Source organism: Carassius auratus, unplaced genomic scaffold (assembly GCF_003368295.1).
Source record: "Carassius auratus strain Wakin unplaced genomic scaffold, ASM336829v1 scaf_tig00016696, whole genome shotgun sequence".
Lineage (NCBI taxonomy): Eukaryota > Metazoa > Chordata > Actinopteri > Cypriniformes > Cyprinidae > Carassius > Carassius auratus.
In genome coordinates, this window is record NW_020524703.1 from 3,353 (window position 1) to 21,597 (window position 18,245).

Genomic DNA, 18,245 nt, shown 5'->3' on the forward strand with positions numbered 1-18,245 from the left:
CACTTAAATTTATACATTTAGCAGATGCTTTTATCCAGTGCAGTTTGTCAAAGAGCCAACAACATTCATGATCCACAGTGCCAGGCTTATTATTAGATTTAGTATATGGAATATGAATGTAGCGGTTCTATATTGGATTTCTACAATCCATGTAAACAAACATCAAACACTGACTTTCCTGCCAGGATACCAATAATTCTTGAGGGTTTAGAAGTCTAATACACCGAGAGACACATCCTGTCTCGTGTTAATTCAGAGTTTGTCCTCATATGTCAGTAAAAACTTGCAGCTCCATTTCCACAGTGATTTCAAATCCATATTTACCTGAACACACATACACTAGGTTGTTTCTGCCTGAGCAATATTAGTAAAAATCCTTTGAGACCCTGTGTGTTTGTGTCTGTATTTCACCTTGGTGTTTGTGTGCCTCCGTGTCTTTAAGGAGGATAAGGCCCAACTGGTGACCATCATGAGTGACATGATGGACGACCAATCAACTGTCAGCTCTCAGAAGGAGGAGGAGGAGCCAGCCATCAATCTCCTTTCCATGCCCACACCTCAGCAGCAGCACACTGACCCCGCCTCCCCAACGGTCGCCACGACACCTGAGCCGCCTCCTGTCGCCTGCGGCAACAAAGTGATGGCGAGATCCTCAGAGATGAATCTGGAGTATGAGGTGAATCCCTGTCCTGAAGGATTGCTCCTAAAAATAATGTCTCTTCATTGATTTAAATACTGTTCACGTTTGTATTCTATGACTTGACCTGAGTTATTTTTATTTTTCTATTATTAGATAAGCAAGATTAACTAATATTTAAAACAAAATTAAAAGTAGATTGATTTAAAGTTGTACATTTTCCATTTAATATCTGAAGCTAAGGCTGTAAAAATTAATTGACTGTTAAACTTTTCTGTTGAATTAACTGTTAAACATTTCTAACTTTTTTATTTTTTAAATAAATTAATAAAATAAATATTGATAAATCATTTTTAAAACACACACAAATGTGTTTTTTCCCAATTTGTGTGGCTTCATGTTTCAATCTTTATTGCCAGTGCAGTTCCAGAGCTAATACATGAAAACTGATGTAGATGCGTGCATTTATCAGGATAATCTTTACATCTCAAGTTTAGGTTAAAAAGCTGCCATTAAACAAGGAGTGTTTAAAAATATACTTCAATTCTTGACTCTACATTAATTTGAGGATTTAATGTTTCATGCTAAACTCTACTCTTAGAAATTAAATAATATTGACTATTTACTATTATTTTATGCATAATGATTGAATTTACTGCACATGAATTAAAATTAATTATTAATTAGATAACAAAATTAATATTGTGTTTCACTTAAAACTGCATAATAATATTCAAAATATTAATTAATGGTAAATTTAAATTAAATAAAAAATATTGCGATTAATCGCAGAAAACTGTACAATAAATTGATTAAAATTGATTAATTGATTTTTTTTCTTATTAATTTGCAGTCCTGCTGCAAACCTCATATAAAATTATATAAATTAAAACTTAAATATAGTTTGACTTCCTGAGGTTGATTATTAGTTTTAATGTTATGCAGCTGCTTTTTTTTCAGTGATTATTTGCTGAAAAAGAAGAATAACTTATGAATGACTTATATAATGACTCATTAGATTCAGCTGTGTGCCTCTTCTTGTCCTTTAACTGTCACTGACACTGAAGCTGATGTCTCTGTGGGTTTCCTCAGGACGGCCGTGGGTTCGGGATCGGAGAGCTGGTCTGGGGGAAGCTGCGGGGATTCTCCTGGTGGCCTGGCCGGATCGTGTCGTGGTGGATGACAAGCCGCAGTCGCGCCGCTGAAGGCACCCGCTGGGTCATGTGGTTTGGAGATGGCAAATTCTCAGTGGTGAGTCTTCTGACCAATCAGGATCCTTTATGAGTGCTTATAACAGACATTATCATAAACATCCTCTTCTCTTTCAGGTGTGTGTGGAAAAGCTGTTGCCCTTGAGTACATTTTGCACATCTTTTCACCAGCCCACCTACAACAAACAGCCCATGTACAGAAAAGCCATCTATGAAGTTTTACAGGCAAGTCGTGATATTTCTCTATCGTGTGTTGTTGTATACATGTTGTTTATGTTGGATCTCTGTTCAGACGGCGAGTATGCGTGCCGGGAAACCGTTCCCTGCGTGTGCGTCCACTGATGACTCGGACTCAGGGAACAGTGTTGAAGTGCAGACGCAGCAGATGATTGATTGGGCCAACTCTGGGTTCCTCCCTTCTGGTGCCAGAGGCCTGGAGCCGCCACCAGGTACTGCATCGAACAAACACACAACCCCCTGCCCAGGTTAAAGTTTTGTTATTTCAGAAACCATTTTGCTTGTTAAGCAATATTTTTGTTATTGTTTATTGACAGTTTGTTTATTATTTATCACTATAATTAAATACTACTACAAATATAATTATGTAAATGTATTTAATTGTGCAGTTTATTGGTTTATCATCTAATTTATCAGTTTGCATTGTTTTAATTATTGATTTTAATTGCATTTTGATACATTTTATTATTATTATTATAAATTTTAATTAATTATATTTTAATTCATTTTAATTCATTTAATGAAGTATTTATTATACTTAAGTATAATATAATATATTTTATTATACTTATTTTGGATTTTTTTTTATAGCATAAACCTGATCATTTGACCTTGGAAGAATTTGATGAAATTTATTAATAAATAAAAGTTTTTTATATATGTGTGTGTGTGTATTTATATATATATATATATATATATATATATATATATATATATATATATATATATATATATATATATATATATAGATATAGATAGATAGATAGATAGATAGAGAGCGAGACAGAGAGAGAGATAGAGAGAGGGGAAATAATTTTAACATTTGTTATAGTTTTTATTATTTAATTTATTATTAATGTTTTAATTAATGCCATTTTGATTGATTTACTATTATTCTAATTTTATTTTGTATTTTTATTATATTATGAATAATTATATATTTTATTTCATATTTTATTATACATTTTTCTTATTAATTTAGATTAATATATTAGCATTTTATTATATATATATATATATATATATATATATATATATATATATATATATATAATATACACACACACACACATACATTTTAAAAAACTAAAAATAATTTAATTATTTTGTTTAATTTAATTTATTATTTATTCTGTTGCTCAAATTATTTTATATATATATATATATATATATATATATACACACACACACACACACACACATACATTTTAAAGAATTAAAAATAATTTAATTATTTTGTTTAATTTAATTTATTATTTATTCTGTTGCTCAAATTATTTGTTGGATAGCATAGACCTGATTATTTGGCTTTGAAAATTTTTTGGATTGCAGACAGATGTGAGCACAGGTTGAGACATTGTTGAGGTCTCTTCCGAAACCTTGTAGAAGACAAAATATGTATTTGAGGTCCTATTCTCAATAGAAACATAACAAGCAAAATACTTTTGATCTCCGGTAAATTTAATTGCTGTCTAAGAGAAACAATTGCGATATTAAAGAGATTTGTTTGTGTATTTTCTATGTGTCCTTAAGCGGAGCGGAACCCGTATACTGAGGTGTATCCAGAGATGTGGGTGGAGCCTGAGGCCGCTGCGTACACGGCTCCGCCCCCTGCCAAGAAACCCAGGAAGAACAGTGTCGAGAAACCCAAAATCAAAGAGATTATTGATGAAGGAACACGAGGTATCTCACACAAACACACATACACATATGTGCCAAAGCAAGCCAGCTTCATATTTCTCATGATCGTTGACGCTGTGTTTTGTTTTGCTCAGAGAGACTCGTGCATGAAGTCAGACAAAAGTGTCGCAATATTGAAGGTGAGTTTGCTGTTGAATGTGACCCTTGAATAAAAAAAAAAAAAAAAAAAAAACAAAAACAAAAAATATATATATATACAATATATATATACAAACATTAGACAACATTAATAAAATAATACATTTTTAAGTTTAAAAAAAAATCTGTAAAAATGCATATTAATTAAGAATTTATAATATTAAATTTTAATATGAATGAGAAATTTTATTGTACTATTAAATATAATAATGTGACCCTGGAGCACAAAACCAGTCTTAAGTGTAAATTTTTCTAAATGTATATTTATACATCTTCTGAAAGCTGAATAAATACGCTTTCCATTGATGTATGGTTTATTAGGATCGGACAATATTTTGCTGAGATACAAATATTTGAAAATCTAGAATCTGAGGGTAAAAAAAAATCAAAATACTGAGAAAATCACCTTTCAAGTTATCCAAATGAATTTTTAGCAATGCATATTACTAAACAAAAAAATAAGTTTTAATATATTTACGGTAGGAAATGTACAAAATATCTTCATGGAACATGATCTTTACCTAATATCCTAATGATTTTTGGCATTAAAAAAAAAAAAAAAAACGATAATTTTGACCATACAATTTTTTTTTTGGCTATTGCTTAAGAGTGTGGCTATGACTTAAGAGTGGTTTTGTGCTCCAGGGTCACATATAATAATAATAATAATAATAATAATAATAATAATAATAATATACTAATATAATTAGCTTTTTAATATATTTATTTACACACATATATTATAATCATACATGTTTATATATAATTATATACTTATTTTGATATTTAAATATATACATTTGTAATAAAATACTATATATACATATATATATATATATATATATATATATATATATATATATATATATATATATAACACATAAATGTAATCTATAATCTATAAGGTAAAACTGAGCACACTGCATTATAGGACACAGTATATCACACATTCTGGCAAGCGTAGTAGGTCAGTGTGTCATAGTTTAAAACATGCATACTGTGCACAGTATGCATACTGCATAAATAATATGGTAAAGTCACATGCTATTCCAAACATCACCATGATGTTGTTTTGTATGCAGATATTTGTATTTCCTGTGGAAGTCAAAATGTATCGCTCGAGCATCCTCTGTTTGTCGGAGCCATGTGCCAGAGCTGCAAGGTACACATGCACACCTGTCAATCAAACCTGTTCTGACTTCTGATTGGTGCTTGAGGTGGTGTTCTCCTCCCCTACAGAACTGTTTCCTGGAGTGCGCGTATCAGTACGACGATGACGGTTATCAGTCGTACTGCAGCATCTGCTGCGGAGGACGAGAAGTACTCATGTGTGGGAACAACAACTGCTGCAGGTGAGTGTGTGCGGGCTCGTTCGGTACCTGAGCGAGATCTGTGAGCTGTAACTCTATGCTTGTGTAGGTGTTACTGCGTGGAGTGTGTCGATCTGCTCGTCGGGGCCGGATCCGCACAGGCCGCTATTCGTGAAGACCCCTGGAACTGCTACATGTGCTGCAGCAGGAACGTCTTCGGCCTCCTGAGGCGCAGAGATGACTGGACCTCACGACTGCAGCTGTTCTTCGCCAACAACCACGACCAGGACTTTGTGAGTCCATCTAGTGTGTGTCGTAGCGGTTTTGATGCAAATTCAACAAGGTTTGATCTACTGCAATCATCAAGACTAACTAGTAACACAAATGGAAGTGAAAGAGGTCTTCTTGATGTTTACACACATACGGATGATACTTACCAGAATAATACTTTATTAGAATTTAGTTTTTGCTGCCTTTTACCACTAAGTGGTGCTTTAACCACACACTTTGAAAAGTTAGGGGAACTTGTTGGAGCTCATTCCCTCATGTTTTTGTGATCTGCTGTTGGGCTCGTAGAGGGGTAGTGGATAAACTGGTTGCAATCGGTCTATAATCTAAGACAAACTAGTTAAAATAATTCATTCATTCAAACTTAAAACTCAAAATTCATACTCATTTTGAAACTGGACATTGCTCTACCATGGAAATGGTACTTTAAAATCTTTTAAAATCTTTAAAATCTTTTTTTTTAAGTCTTATCCTCCTTAGTGGGTGGTGTCATATTTAAAATGTAAAACAGTATTTTACAATCAAATCTTTTTATAATTTTGACACAATACAAATCGTTGGAAATGTCTGATTCTAAAGATTTAATATTTGGTGGTTATTTTGTGATATAAGTAATATTGACAGATATAAACAAAGAGAGAGAGACAAAGAGATAAAGATAAAATAAAATGCATAAGAAATTTAAATGGAGTTCGAGTGTCACACAGTGGCTGTTTGTGGTATAATGCCATAAATACAATCTCACATACCACAGTTTTTTTTTTAATATCAACTTCAAATTTGGAACATGACTTATTTAGACATAAGGCTTTAATTTTATAGCAATTTTAGAGTCAAATCTGTTATGAAAAATATTTATTTTACATAAAATAAAATAAAAGTTGTACAGTGCTTTTTCTTTACAGTTAATTTAAACTCATATAATTGTTTGATACTTTTATATATTTTAAAATTATTTCCACTTCTACAATTAAATGCTGATTGTCTTATTTAAAAAGAGTCCAACCTTAAGTCTGAATCTTTAAATATTCGTTGGTTCCCGCCTCCTTCTTTGCGATCTATGAACATTGTTACAGAGTCCAACCCAGCTGTTCCAAACCACAGGTACCAACACCTACAAACAACCATCTGCCCCATACCAAATATATATTATATTAAATACAAAATTCTCCTGCTCACTTTTCTGAATGTTTTCATTTGTATTTTGCATCCTGTTTTCTCATTGTTTCATTTTAATATGTCATTTTTGTTTATCATATTGCTGTTTTTCTTTTTTGAATTGTATCTTTACTGTAAAGTGTCCTTGAGGATTAAAAATGCACCTCAGGAAGCAAAATATAATTTAAAAAGTGCATTTCATGACCACTGTAAAAATAAAAATCTGTCCTTTCTCTTCCTCAGGAACCGCTGAAGCTGTATTCACCAGTAGCAGCAGAGAAGAGGCAGCCAATCAGAGTCCTCTCTTTATTTGACGGCATCGCTACAGGTGAGATCACACCTGTCTTATTTTAATATCACTGAGATACTGTTAGAGTTTTTGTTAATACTTTGAGTTAGATTTTATTTTTGTATTTTCTGTATTCTTTTTCATTTTAGCTAAAAGTTTGAGTCATTCTGTTGTGTTTTTTGTCTTTTTTTTTGTATGTCTTCATAGTTTTTTTTTTTATGAATTATTATTAGTTTTAGTTATATTTGGGTACATCTGAAATAAAAATGTTTGAAGGAGTAAATAAATAAATAATCACATTGTAGTCACATAAAATGAATTGATAAAAACCTATTTTAAAAGTTTTATTAGTAGAAATGAGGTATAATAATAGACAAGAACCTATAACTAATTGAGATAGATAGATAGATAGATAGATAGATAGATAGATAGATAGATAGATAGATAGATAGATAGATAGATAGATCGATCGATAGATAGATAGTTTGCTTAGATAGATAGATAGATAGATAGATAGATAGATAGATAGATAGATAGATAGATAGATAGATAGATAGATAGATAGATAGATAGAGAGAGAGATAGAGAGAGAGATAGATAGATTTTATTATAATTTTACTATAATTGATAGTAAATAAATAGAAGAAAGATAGTAAATGAAGTAAATAAATAAAAAACTAAAAGTAACTTATAGTTTTTTAGTCACAATAATCTGAAGTGAATTAATGATGACAGTTTGACAGTTTATTTTACTTGTTCCTAAATTGAAGTAAAATAAATACTACTTTAAAACTACAGAAAGCTAAAACTAACTGACAAATAAATAAATAATGATTATGGAGTCATGTGTCTCAATAAAAGTATTGAATTGATAGTGAATTGATGAAAACATCTAATTTAAATAGTAAATAGTAATTCTGAAAATAGTATTAAATGTATAGTTCACCCAAAAATGGTGAATGATTTCATTTTTGGGTGAACTATCCCTTTAAAATAAAAACAACAAATGGAAAATATATATAAATGTATTAATAAAAGATTAATTAAATTGTGATAAACATTTTTATTTTTTTATTTTTTTTCAGTGAACTACCGCTTTAATTGAACACACATGGCAGTGTAAATAAGCCGGGTGTGTGTGTGTGTGTTTTGCTGTCAGGGCTGCTGGTGCTGAAGGATTTGGGCATTCAGGTGGGGCGGTACGTGGCGTCAGAAGTGTGCGAGGACTCCATCACGGTGGGGATGGTGCGACACGAGGGAATGATCAGTTATGTGGGAGATGTCAGAAACGTCACACGCAAGAACGTGAGTCTGTGTCTTTCTCTCTGTCCGTCAGTGTCTCTTCTCTTGGACACACTTCTGACGTCTCTCTTTCTGCGTCACGTTTCCCTGCAGATTGAGGATTGGGGGCCGTTTGATCTCGTGATCGGTGGAAGCCCCTGTAACGATCTGTCCATCGTCAACCCTGCCAGGAAAGGCCTGTATGGTATGACAACCACTCTCCAGCAGCAACAACCATACATTATGTGTGTATTCTGATGCATTAGTTTGTTGTTATAAGTGTTTTTGTGTGTGTGTGTGTGTGTGTGTGTGTGTGTGTGTAGAGGGCACCGGGCGTCTGTTCTTTGAGTTCTACCGGCTGCTTCACGAAACGCTACCCAAAGAAGGAGAGGAACGGCCGTTTTTTCTGGCTGTTTGAAAATGTTGTCGCCATGGGAGTTAGTGACAAGAGAGACATCTCACGCTTTCTGGAGGTGTGAACACACACAAGACAAACACACACTCTCATGCACAGAGTGAATCATGCGTGCTGTTATCAGTGCTGCCCTCTTGTGGTTCTACGTGTAACATGTATATTGTATTTCGATACTAAAAAAATGTCTAAATTCGACTCAAATCTGACAAACACAAAGTTATTTTCTTCATCATCAACACAATTATCAATCTATTGTTTTATCATTTAAAACCAGGCTTTTTTGTGAAATGTTTTGCTTTCTGTAGCATAAATGATATTAATGCAACTTATATTGATATTTATTTTATTAGGTGTATTTTAACTTTTCATCAACTCACTTACATTTTTGTATTTATTATATTTATTTAGAATATAATAAATATTTAATGATTATACCGTATGAAAATTATTTTGTCAGACAGCAAAAAGGTTTAAAAAAATGTTTTTATGTTAGTATTTATTATTTTGTTAGTTTGGTCTAATGCAGTGACATTCAGGCACTGTCTAAATACAGTTTAGAGTCTCTGCACACTGCATATATATATATATATATATATATATATATATATATATATATATATATATATATATATATATATATATACATACACACACACACACACACACACACACACATTTTAAAGGTTAGAGATCACTTTTATTCAGCAACAATGCATCAATTGATCAAAGGTGAAAGTAAAGACATTTATAATGTTACACTAAATTTCAATTTCAAATAAATGCTGTTCCTTTGAATTTTCTATTCATCAAAGGATCCTGAAAAAATGTATCACGGTTTCTACAAAAATATCATTCAAATATTATAACTGTTTATTAACACTGATAAAAAATTATAGATACATAATAGATATTTCTTGTACATCAAATCAGCATATCAGAATGATTTCTGAAGGATCATGTGACACTGAAGACTGGAAAGCTGAAAATACAGCTGCGCATCACAGGAATTAATTACATCTTAAAATATAATCATATAGAAAACAGTTCTTCTAACTTGTAATCATATTTCACAGTATTTACTGTATTTTTATTAAATAAATGCTGCCTTGATGACTTCTTTCAAAAACATTACAAAATCTTGTCTAATCTTGACTTTGTTCTGCAGTATAATGCTGTATATAATGGGTCTGTCTGTGTTCAGTGTAATCCAGTAATGATCGACGCTAAGGAAGTGTCCGCCGCACACAGAGCTCGATACTTCTGGGGAAACTTACCTGGAATGAACCGGTACGACTGCTATTTGAGTGAGATTAGATGTTGTAGTTTGAGTTACACTTGAAACAGGCCTGAAGAGTGAACATCAGATTTGAAAAACAAGGGAGCATACTCTCTCTCTGTCTGTCTCTCAGGCCGCTGACTGCCATGGCAAATGATAAACTCGAGCTGCAAGAGTGTCTGGAACATGGACGCACAGCTAAGGTGTGTGGGATCATTTTGGAGGTTTTGTTGTGCATGGGAACGATTTGGGATAGCTTGTCCTGATGTTTTGTTTCAAAGTTGTTGATTAAATCCAGACTTCAATTCACATGCATCTTTATTTTTCAGTTCTATAAAGTGCGAACCATCACAACTCGCTCAAACTCAATAAAACAGGGCAAAGACCAGCACTTTCCTGTCTACATGAACAATAAAGAGGATATCCTGTGGTGCACGGAGATGGAGAGGTGAGGGCCTGCGAATATTATTTCATGCCAAATTCAGAAGGGAAAAAAATATTTTTTCAGAGAATGACAAATAATTTTCATTAAACTTATACACATTTCTCCTGAATTCTCAATACCATAAAGAAATTTTGAATTCTATAATATTTATAAACAAATAATAAAATGCTTAGCAATTAAACAAACAAATTAAAACCTACTACATGAATTAAAAATATATATATATTTTTGTATTTTAATAATTTTTTTAATCGCTCTGTTCATTAAAGAATCCTGTAAAAATTATTTAAATATGTGCAATTTTAGTATGGTTGTAGCTTGTTGGACTTGTAAAATGTGCATTTTACAATAATCCAGTAAAAGAAAAAAATACTGTATTACACTTATCATTGAGCATTATGGGAAATATAAAATGTCAATTTAAATGTCAATGTCAATAATTTTAGTAAGTTAAATAATTGAAAAAATGTGTATTTTAATAATAAAATGAATAAAAAGATATCATAATAGTAGTAATAAAAAACTTTAGTTATTAAAAAATTAATCAATTTTTTTAAAAGAAAATATGCTTTATGTATTTTAATATAATATATAATAATAATATAATTAATAATCATAAACATGTAACAATGCAATAAAAATAAAAATGGTAATAGTCCTGAAAATAGGCTTTATTTTATTAGGTTGTTGTGGCTTTCTTTTGAATTCATGAGATTCAGCTGTATGTGTTTATATGTGAAATCCACTGCTGTGTGTGTTACAGAGTTTTCGGCTTCCCCGTCCATTACACAGATGTGTCCAACATGAGTCGTCTCGCAAGGCAAAGGCTTCTGGGAAGGTCGTGGAGTGTTCCTGTGATTCGCCACCTCTTCGCTCCGCTGAAGGAATACTTTGCCTGTTACTGAAGCTCCGCCCACCACACAACGTGATGACGTCGTTACTAGGGTTGGGCCGATAGACGATGTCATCATCCATCACCGATGACTGACAGACATCACAATGTTGAGCCAGAATCGTGATTCACCCCCCCACCCACCTTCCCCTCTGCGTGCAGTCCATTTTTTGGGACCACGAAGACGGTCCGTGTATAACAGCGCAGGCACGAGGTGAATGTTGAGACAGAGCGAATCAAGTAGGTGACACTGCTCATCCGTCCTCGCTCATCAGCAGCTGAGCATACTATAAGAGCTGCGTGGACAGAACAGAACGTGGAAAGTGAAGTATACCTGAGCCTTTAGTGGTCAGCTGCTGCAGAGCATGCCAAAATGTGTGTGCCACCCCACTGAAGTCATCGTCCATCGCAATGTTTCACTGTAGACATCATCTGATGCCAATTTGCTAGACATCGCCCAACCCTAATCGTGACGTCCCTCCTCTTCCTTTCCTGATTAACCCAATAAGCTCCACCTTCTTGAGTTCTTCATTTTTGCTCATGGCCTGTGAACGGCTGGTGCTATCCTAATATTATTATTCAACCCACTAGACAGCCACACTTCAGATATTTATTTTAAAACGTAACTGGCTCCAGATTTTTGGGGATTTCAGAATTGTTTTTGTCATGTTCCAACTGTGACAACTCTTTCTCTCTCACAGAACTGACTAAGACTAAATGTGTGTGTGTGCAATTCCTCACTTTGCAAGTGTATGTTTGTCCGAGCATGAAAATATAGAGCACAAAGCGCTGGATGACAGGTGTGAAACAGAAGCAGACGCTCTCTGAGTACATAAAGCAGGCGAATCCCATCCCTCGAACCTAAAACGTGGTACGCCATGAACTAACCAGGTATGATATGGAAACAAGTCATTTTTCTGGTCTCAGTGAACCTGAAATGCTGTGGTGAAGAGCTAAAATCATGAAATCATAGTTCATGTACAAAGAATCTCAAAGAAAATATGTCTAGGTCATATTTTACTCTGATATAAAAGTGAAAAACAAATTATATAAAAGTGTAAAAAAAAGATAAAGATCCTAAAATGGGGAAAAAGGAAATTCATTCTTTGGATGAAATTTGGTTAAGAGTGTATTTTCATGAGACTGATTACGCTGTGCTACCCATTATTTCTACTATTATACAAATAGAAGTCAGGTTGGGATAAAGTGTCAGATTTACATGGCAGAAATGCAGTTCATCACTTATTGCTTTGTCATGTTGTGCCTGGTTAGTATACGTGTCTGTAACATCTACACAAACATCATTTTCACACATGAACACATATTTCCAGTGAGAGAGAAGATGTGCTTGAAGAATCAACTATACACTGTTTACAGCTTGTGCTCTTAATATGGTACTACTAAACTACTACAACTACTCACTCTCAACTAACTCCACTGTGGTGGTCTCTCAGTCTCCCTGTCTCTCTCTCAGCAATACACACACAGCACACAGTCCCATATGATGCCTTTCTGCTGGAGCCTATCGGGCACATATGAGAGAGCTGAGAGCTGTGTAACACACTCATACACCTGAAGAGGACAGTTCACCCAAAAATTACAATTCTGTCATCATTTACTTACCCTCAAGGCATTCCTAACCTGACTTTCCAGCTGCAGTTAATTTTGGTTGTCAGTTCACATTTTAATGCTTAATCCTGTTCTCTACATACACAGTTAAGTCATTAGCAACCAAATTAAGTCCTGAAAAATTCAGCCGAATTTACAAAAATTCTATGTAGGGTTGCCAGGTCTTGTAAAACAAAGCAAGCCTGGTCCATTTTTTTTTCAGCGGGTTTCCTTGCATTGTTGGCAACACTGCTACAGAACCAAACTCAACAACTAGTTGTTCATTAAGTATTTAAACCTGTGTATTTTCTTTATGTGTAATGCAAGAAATCACAGTGAACAAGGTACAATTGGAATCATTAATTTTGCCAGATCTTCCTAGAAAAAACAGCAAATAACAACATAATGAGCTTACATACAAATGCTTGTAAATGCTTGAGTTTAATTCAAATAGACAAACTATTACTTTGTAGTATTACTTTGATGAGGGGGAATAAGTGATGACGTAGGTGTCATTTTTGGGTGGACTACTTATTTGTGAAAGAAGTTTATTTTCTTAATAAGATCATGTTGCTTGCTGTCATCTCTGATGCAACACACACCGATCTTCAGCATGTAGAAATAGAATTGCTTGCATCCGATTTTGACAGATTTTTGCTCAACACTTCAGTCCAGCTCCACCACTCTTACTGTATTTTGGGTTTGTGTGTGTTCAGTCAGGTATCAGGGATGTTGTGTTGTTTTTATCCCCTGCATGTGTTTCTACTGTTGGTGCAGAAATTCAATGGTGCCGCATTTACTCCATGGTGCAGCTTCATGGTGCTTGGTTCTCTCTCTCACTCTCTCCTGGCTTGTGTTCTGCTTCCGGTTCAGCTCGGCTACGTTCACACCGCAGTTGCGTGATTATTGGTCCAGATCTGTTTTTTAATGATTTTGATGAAGCGTCATGTTATCATCTTCCTTTTGAGGCACTATCATATGTTGAAGTGAATCACGGAAACATGCAGTGGTTCATCCAGTTGTTAACATCACTACTGATCAAACATTTGGGATCAATACGATTTTTTTTTTTTTTAAAGATTAATATGTTTAATCAACAAGGATTAATTAAATTGATTAAATGTGACAACAAAGACATTTATAACGTTACATGAGATTTAAACAGTATTTCAAGTAAATGCTGGTCTTAATAAATAATGGAACTTTTTATTCATCAAATATTTCTTGGAGGATCATGTGACACTGAAGATTGGAGTAATGCTGGAAATTCAGCTGTGAATCACAGAAATAAATAACGTTTTATTCAAATAGAAAACAGCTATTAAAATTTTAACAATATTTCACATTATTGCTGTTTTTACTGTATGTTTGATAAAGTAAATGCAGCATTAGTAAGCATAAGAGACTTTTAAAATGATTGAAGAATTTGCCCGAACACAAACTTTTAATTGCGATGATTGATTTAACCTTGGTGTAAATTTGAATATTTTTTCAGTTCTATTCTAGACTGTGAGGAGATTGTAATATTTACATAAAATATGTAGATAAATGAAATGTATTCAAATGTCTTTATAGAAAAACTGCTGTCCTAAAGTCAGGGGGACCCCACTGAAAATCTGGGATACAAAGTGTATTTTGAAAATAAGCAGATTTATTTTTAGGATTTTGAAAAAAATTTTTTTACAAAATTAATTGAAAAATATTACTGATTCTGGATCAGGCTCTTGCGATGTGAACATGGCCTTTCTCTCTCATGCTGAACAGCGTACGAATCAGCCTACATGCTAATCTACAGGCTGACTGATATTGTGTTTCTGCCATTCTGGTTTTTGACAGTCTTGACATATTGAGTGCTCCTTCGCTCAGGATTCTGGGAAAGTGGCCCATCTGTGTGATGTCATAAAACTGGTCACATGGTGCTCCCAGAATCCAGAGTCCTCTTGTGGTGCAAGTGGAGAGTTCACACTTGGGTTACGTGCAAACTGGATTACTGTAAAACTCTACTGTGTGTGCTGTTTTCTAATCCTGTTTTGCATCTGAAATAAACAGGACTCTGGTGCTCACAGAGATGTGCTTCGAAAATCGAGGATTTTTGTACGAATTTGCTAATTCAGTTGGCCCTCGCTGGAGGGAAGAGATTATACAGATCACATTTCAACCGTGAAAGAAAACTTTTCTGGTTTCTCTCTAACCAAACTAGCACATTTGACTACTTCTTATTTGGGGGTTGCACATTTCTTCGAACTTTTGACTGATGTGTTGAAAGCTGGTCAACCAACTCATTACCTGAATAATGGTTTTATTTGCAGTTTAGATTCAGATCTAAATTGTTATATCACAGTCTATGTTGAAATATGCTTATGGCCCACAGTTTATAATAAACTTCTGCTAAGAAACTGAACTTAAAAGGAAACATCCTGCTATTTAGTCATTTGATTGGAATGTTGTTTGATAGTAATTCACTTTGGGCAAACATGATGCATTATACATTATCGTATTTCAGGTGATTTTTATCTAATTTCAGAATACAGTAAGTTTTGAGATCTCTCAGATCCATTTAACAAGTTTAAATGCAAAAAAAAAGGTCAGCGTATTATGTCTAGAAATTACTTTTTTGGTCAAAAATGAAAACACTCTCCAGAAACCTCTCAGACAAACATGCACTTCCAGGACCAGCATGATGTCTTTTTGAGTTTTTTAGACAAATCTACCCTAAACTCAATATTCTTTTAATGCTAACCCAATAATATCAGATATTTCATTTCGCTCCAGTATCATTTAGAGGCAGAACATTCGGCTGATGTTGAAAAGGAACATCTAAAATGCAGGATGTTCTCCTTTTAAGGTTGGCTTGGTAGAATCCGACTCCTTTAGCAGGATCTTCATGGCACTGTGCTGGGTCGAACCGCTCGTAGCCTTAGAGTCTGTTTGTGTTTGTTTGGTGAAGGCTGGTGAATCTCGTAATGCAGCGTGAGGTTTGATTGTTTTTAGTCGAGACTTCAGTGGTAAATTAATTGTACATTGATAAGTTTTTCCTCTTTTTTTAGAAATTTATTGCGTTTTGTGTGCTGGGTGTTTTTAAAAATCATTTAAAGTAATTCTGACGTGATTATTGGCTAGTGTATGATTATATGCATGGCTGTTATAATAAAGGGGATGGGTTGAAGGCGGGGCTGTGAGCTAGTGATGGGCGTGGCCAATTAATGCAATTACCAGAGAATTCTTTTCTATTTATTGGAGAAGATGATTGACTTGTGATCCGCTCAAGAGCCGACCAGTAACCTGTTGTCAGCTTTAAAGGAGGTGGGGTCTTGCGTGAGGTTATTTTATGAATAATATTGGGAATAAGAGAAGGTTGTTTCAAAAAGGTGCTATACAATTTATTCTTAAATGATAAACTAGAAAAGAATGAAATGAAAATATATCATTGAGAAGTGATTTGGTCTAGACAATGACTGTTTTTATGTTGTGTAGTCTTGAAAAAGCATATTATTCTACTCTTTTATGAATATATTAACAGAAGACATTTTAACTTTGTACTTGATGAAAATGTCGAAGTAAAAAAGACAAATACAAATGTACAGATTCATGTGTTTTAGCTTAGACATTACTGTAGTGGGTGCCTCTCAGTAAGAAACATTCATTCATACTGTATTCGCATGTTGCCTTCAGGTCCAACGGAACGATTATAGTTACGATTCGAGCACTAACCATTGAGAAACTCTGGGTTTTCTTTCATTTTTGGGTTTTGTGTCAGTTTGCCGCTCTAATTGGTCATAATTTGGTTTTCATTGCAATAGCTGACCGGCCGCATAATTTAGTTTGGTGTGAAAGCTAGCGAATCTGAAAATACTAAAGTCACCAGTTAATGGGGGGTGGGACTACATTTCCCATCAATCACTGCAGTAGTGTCAAAAAATGCACCTAATGCACCTCTTCTGCTCTTGATTTTCTGCTGAAACGCTTCTTGTGTTTGTCAGGAAGAGAAATATGAAATACATTTTATTCCAACCACTTTGCATCGACTTTCAAATTCATAAGTAGGAGCTTCCTCAGAGGACTTGAAGGCAGCATTACTGTACACTGTTACGTAACTGCTTGGAAGTGATGGCAAAACTACATTACCCAACATTCCTTTCCACAGACTCCCTCCATGTACTCTTGCTAAGATCAGACTGTAATGTTTTTTTATGATTGTCGTTGCCTCAATATTTATTGCCCTACAGCCTTGTCCATCTGATCAGTCCACAGGTCTCTCTCTTATACTTTTTCTTCATCCACTGTAACACATTTATCCTCACCCTCTCTCTCTCTCTCGGTGTGGCTGTAGTTCTGTTGTGTTTCGACGGTCTTTGGAGTGTTATAGTAGCAGTTCATCCTTCCATAATTCTCTCTGTACGCAGTGAAAGGAAAGATGGCCGAACACTGCGGCTCCTTTCCTGTGCACTTGTGCTGGGGAACACTTGAATTAAATGTACTGTTTTTGTGCTAAAATCACTCTTGTCGTGTCTCTCTTTTAAGGTGCGAGTGAAGATCATTAACATCAACTCAATTTTGATTGAATTTGGTCAGGGCTGTAACATTTACCTATTTTGGGTAGACAATGATTTGAAATGCTTTTCGTTAAGTTGATGATAAAATGGGATGTTCCCTTAATGTTCACATAACCAAGGATAAAAAACATATCTAAAATATATTAAAGACTGGATGTTTTGAAGATTCAAAGAATCATTGAGTTGAACTTGAAAATCTGAATCGTAAAGAAATAATTTTTTACACTTTGATGAACTGGAACAAGTGATTCTTTGGGGAGGGGGTTGCTTAAGTTCTTGCTGCATTGGGATATTACTATTTAGTGCGTTGGCAGAATTTCTTTGTTGTTAGTAAGTGCTGTTACCTGTTTTCTATCCTCAAGACTAGCGTTGCGTCTATAATCACATAGTATCGAGACATGTCACTTGTATAGTTTTGAAAGGGGAAAAATCCAATGCTCAATATGGTTGCTCTATCGAACGTTGGGAGGGGTCTGAGCATAGACAGTAAAAGAAATGGACACAGCGACCCCATTGGATTCAACGGAGAAAAAGTCGATTAGAAGCACGCCCTTCTTGGGGGTCGAGCGTACTGCACAGACTCAAACTGAGCTTGATGATGTAGAGGTCACGTGAGCAACCTGTCTGACAATTGTAAGTCTTCTAATCGCTCTTCCAAGAGAAATCTGAATCTTGCAGAGATGGCGAGCGTGAACAGGAGCAAATTTTGGTAAGTATTCTGATTAATTATCCCTCTTGACTTTATGCCTCCACCTCCCCCCGATTGCCTCATAGACAGTAAAAGATTGTCTGCGAGCTTCTCCTCC

The 18,245-nt window shown here is 34.4% G+C and overlaps 1 protein-coding gene across 1 annotated transcript; it reads left to right on the top strand.

Annotated features, from left to right (window-relative positions):
• Positions 1-421: 421 nt before the first annotated feature.
• LOC113075306 (DNA (cytosine-5)-methyltransferase 3A-like) lies at positions 422-14,050 on the top strand. The gene is given in 18 exon segments (XM_026248001.1): positions 422-676; positions 1,730-1,888; positions 1,966-2,073; positions 2,141-2,297; positions 3,619-3,768; positions 3,861-3,905; positions 5,007-5,086; positions 5,164-5,276; positions 5,344-5,527; positions 6,924-7,008; positions 8,129-8,274; positions 8,365-8,455; positions 8,574-8,650; positions 8,652-8,723; positions 9,867-9,952; positions 10,075-10,144; positions 10,271-10,389; positions 11,150-14,050. Coding segments are annotated over 18 exon segments (2,091 nt in total). The 5' UTR covers positions 422-469; the 3' UTR covers positions 11,292-14,050.
• The last annotated feature ends 4,195 nt before the right edge of the window (positions 14,051-18,245 follow it).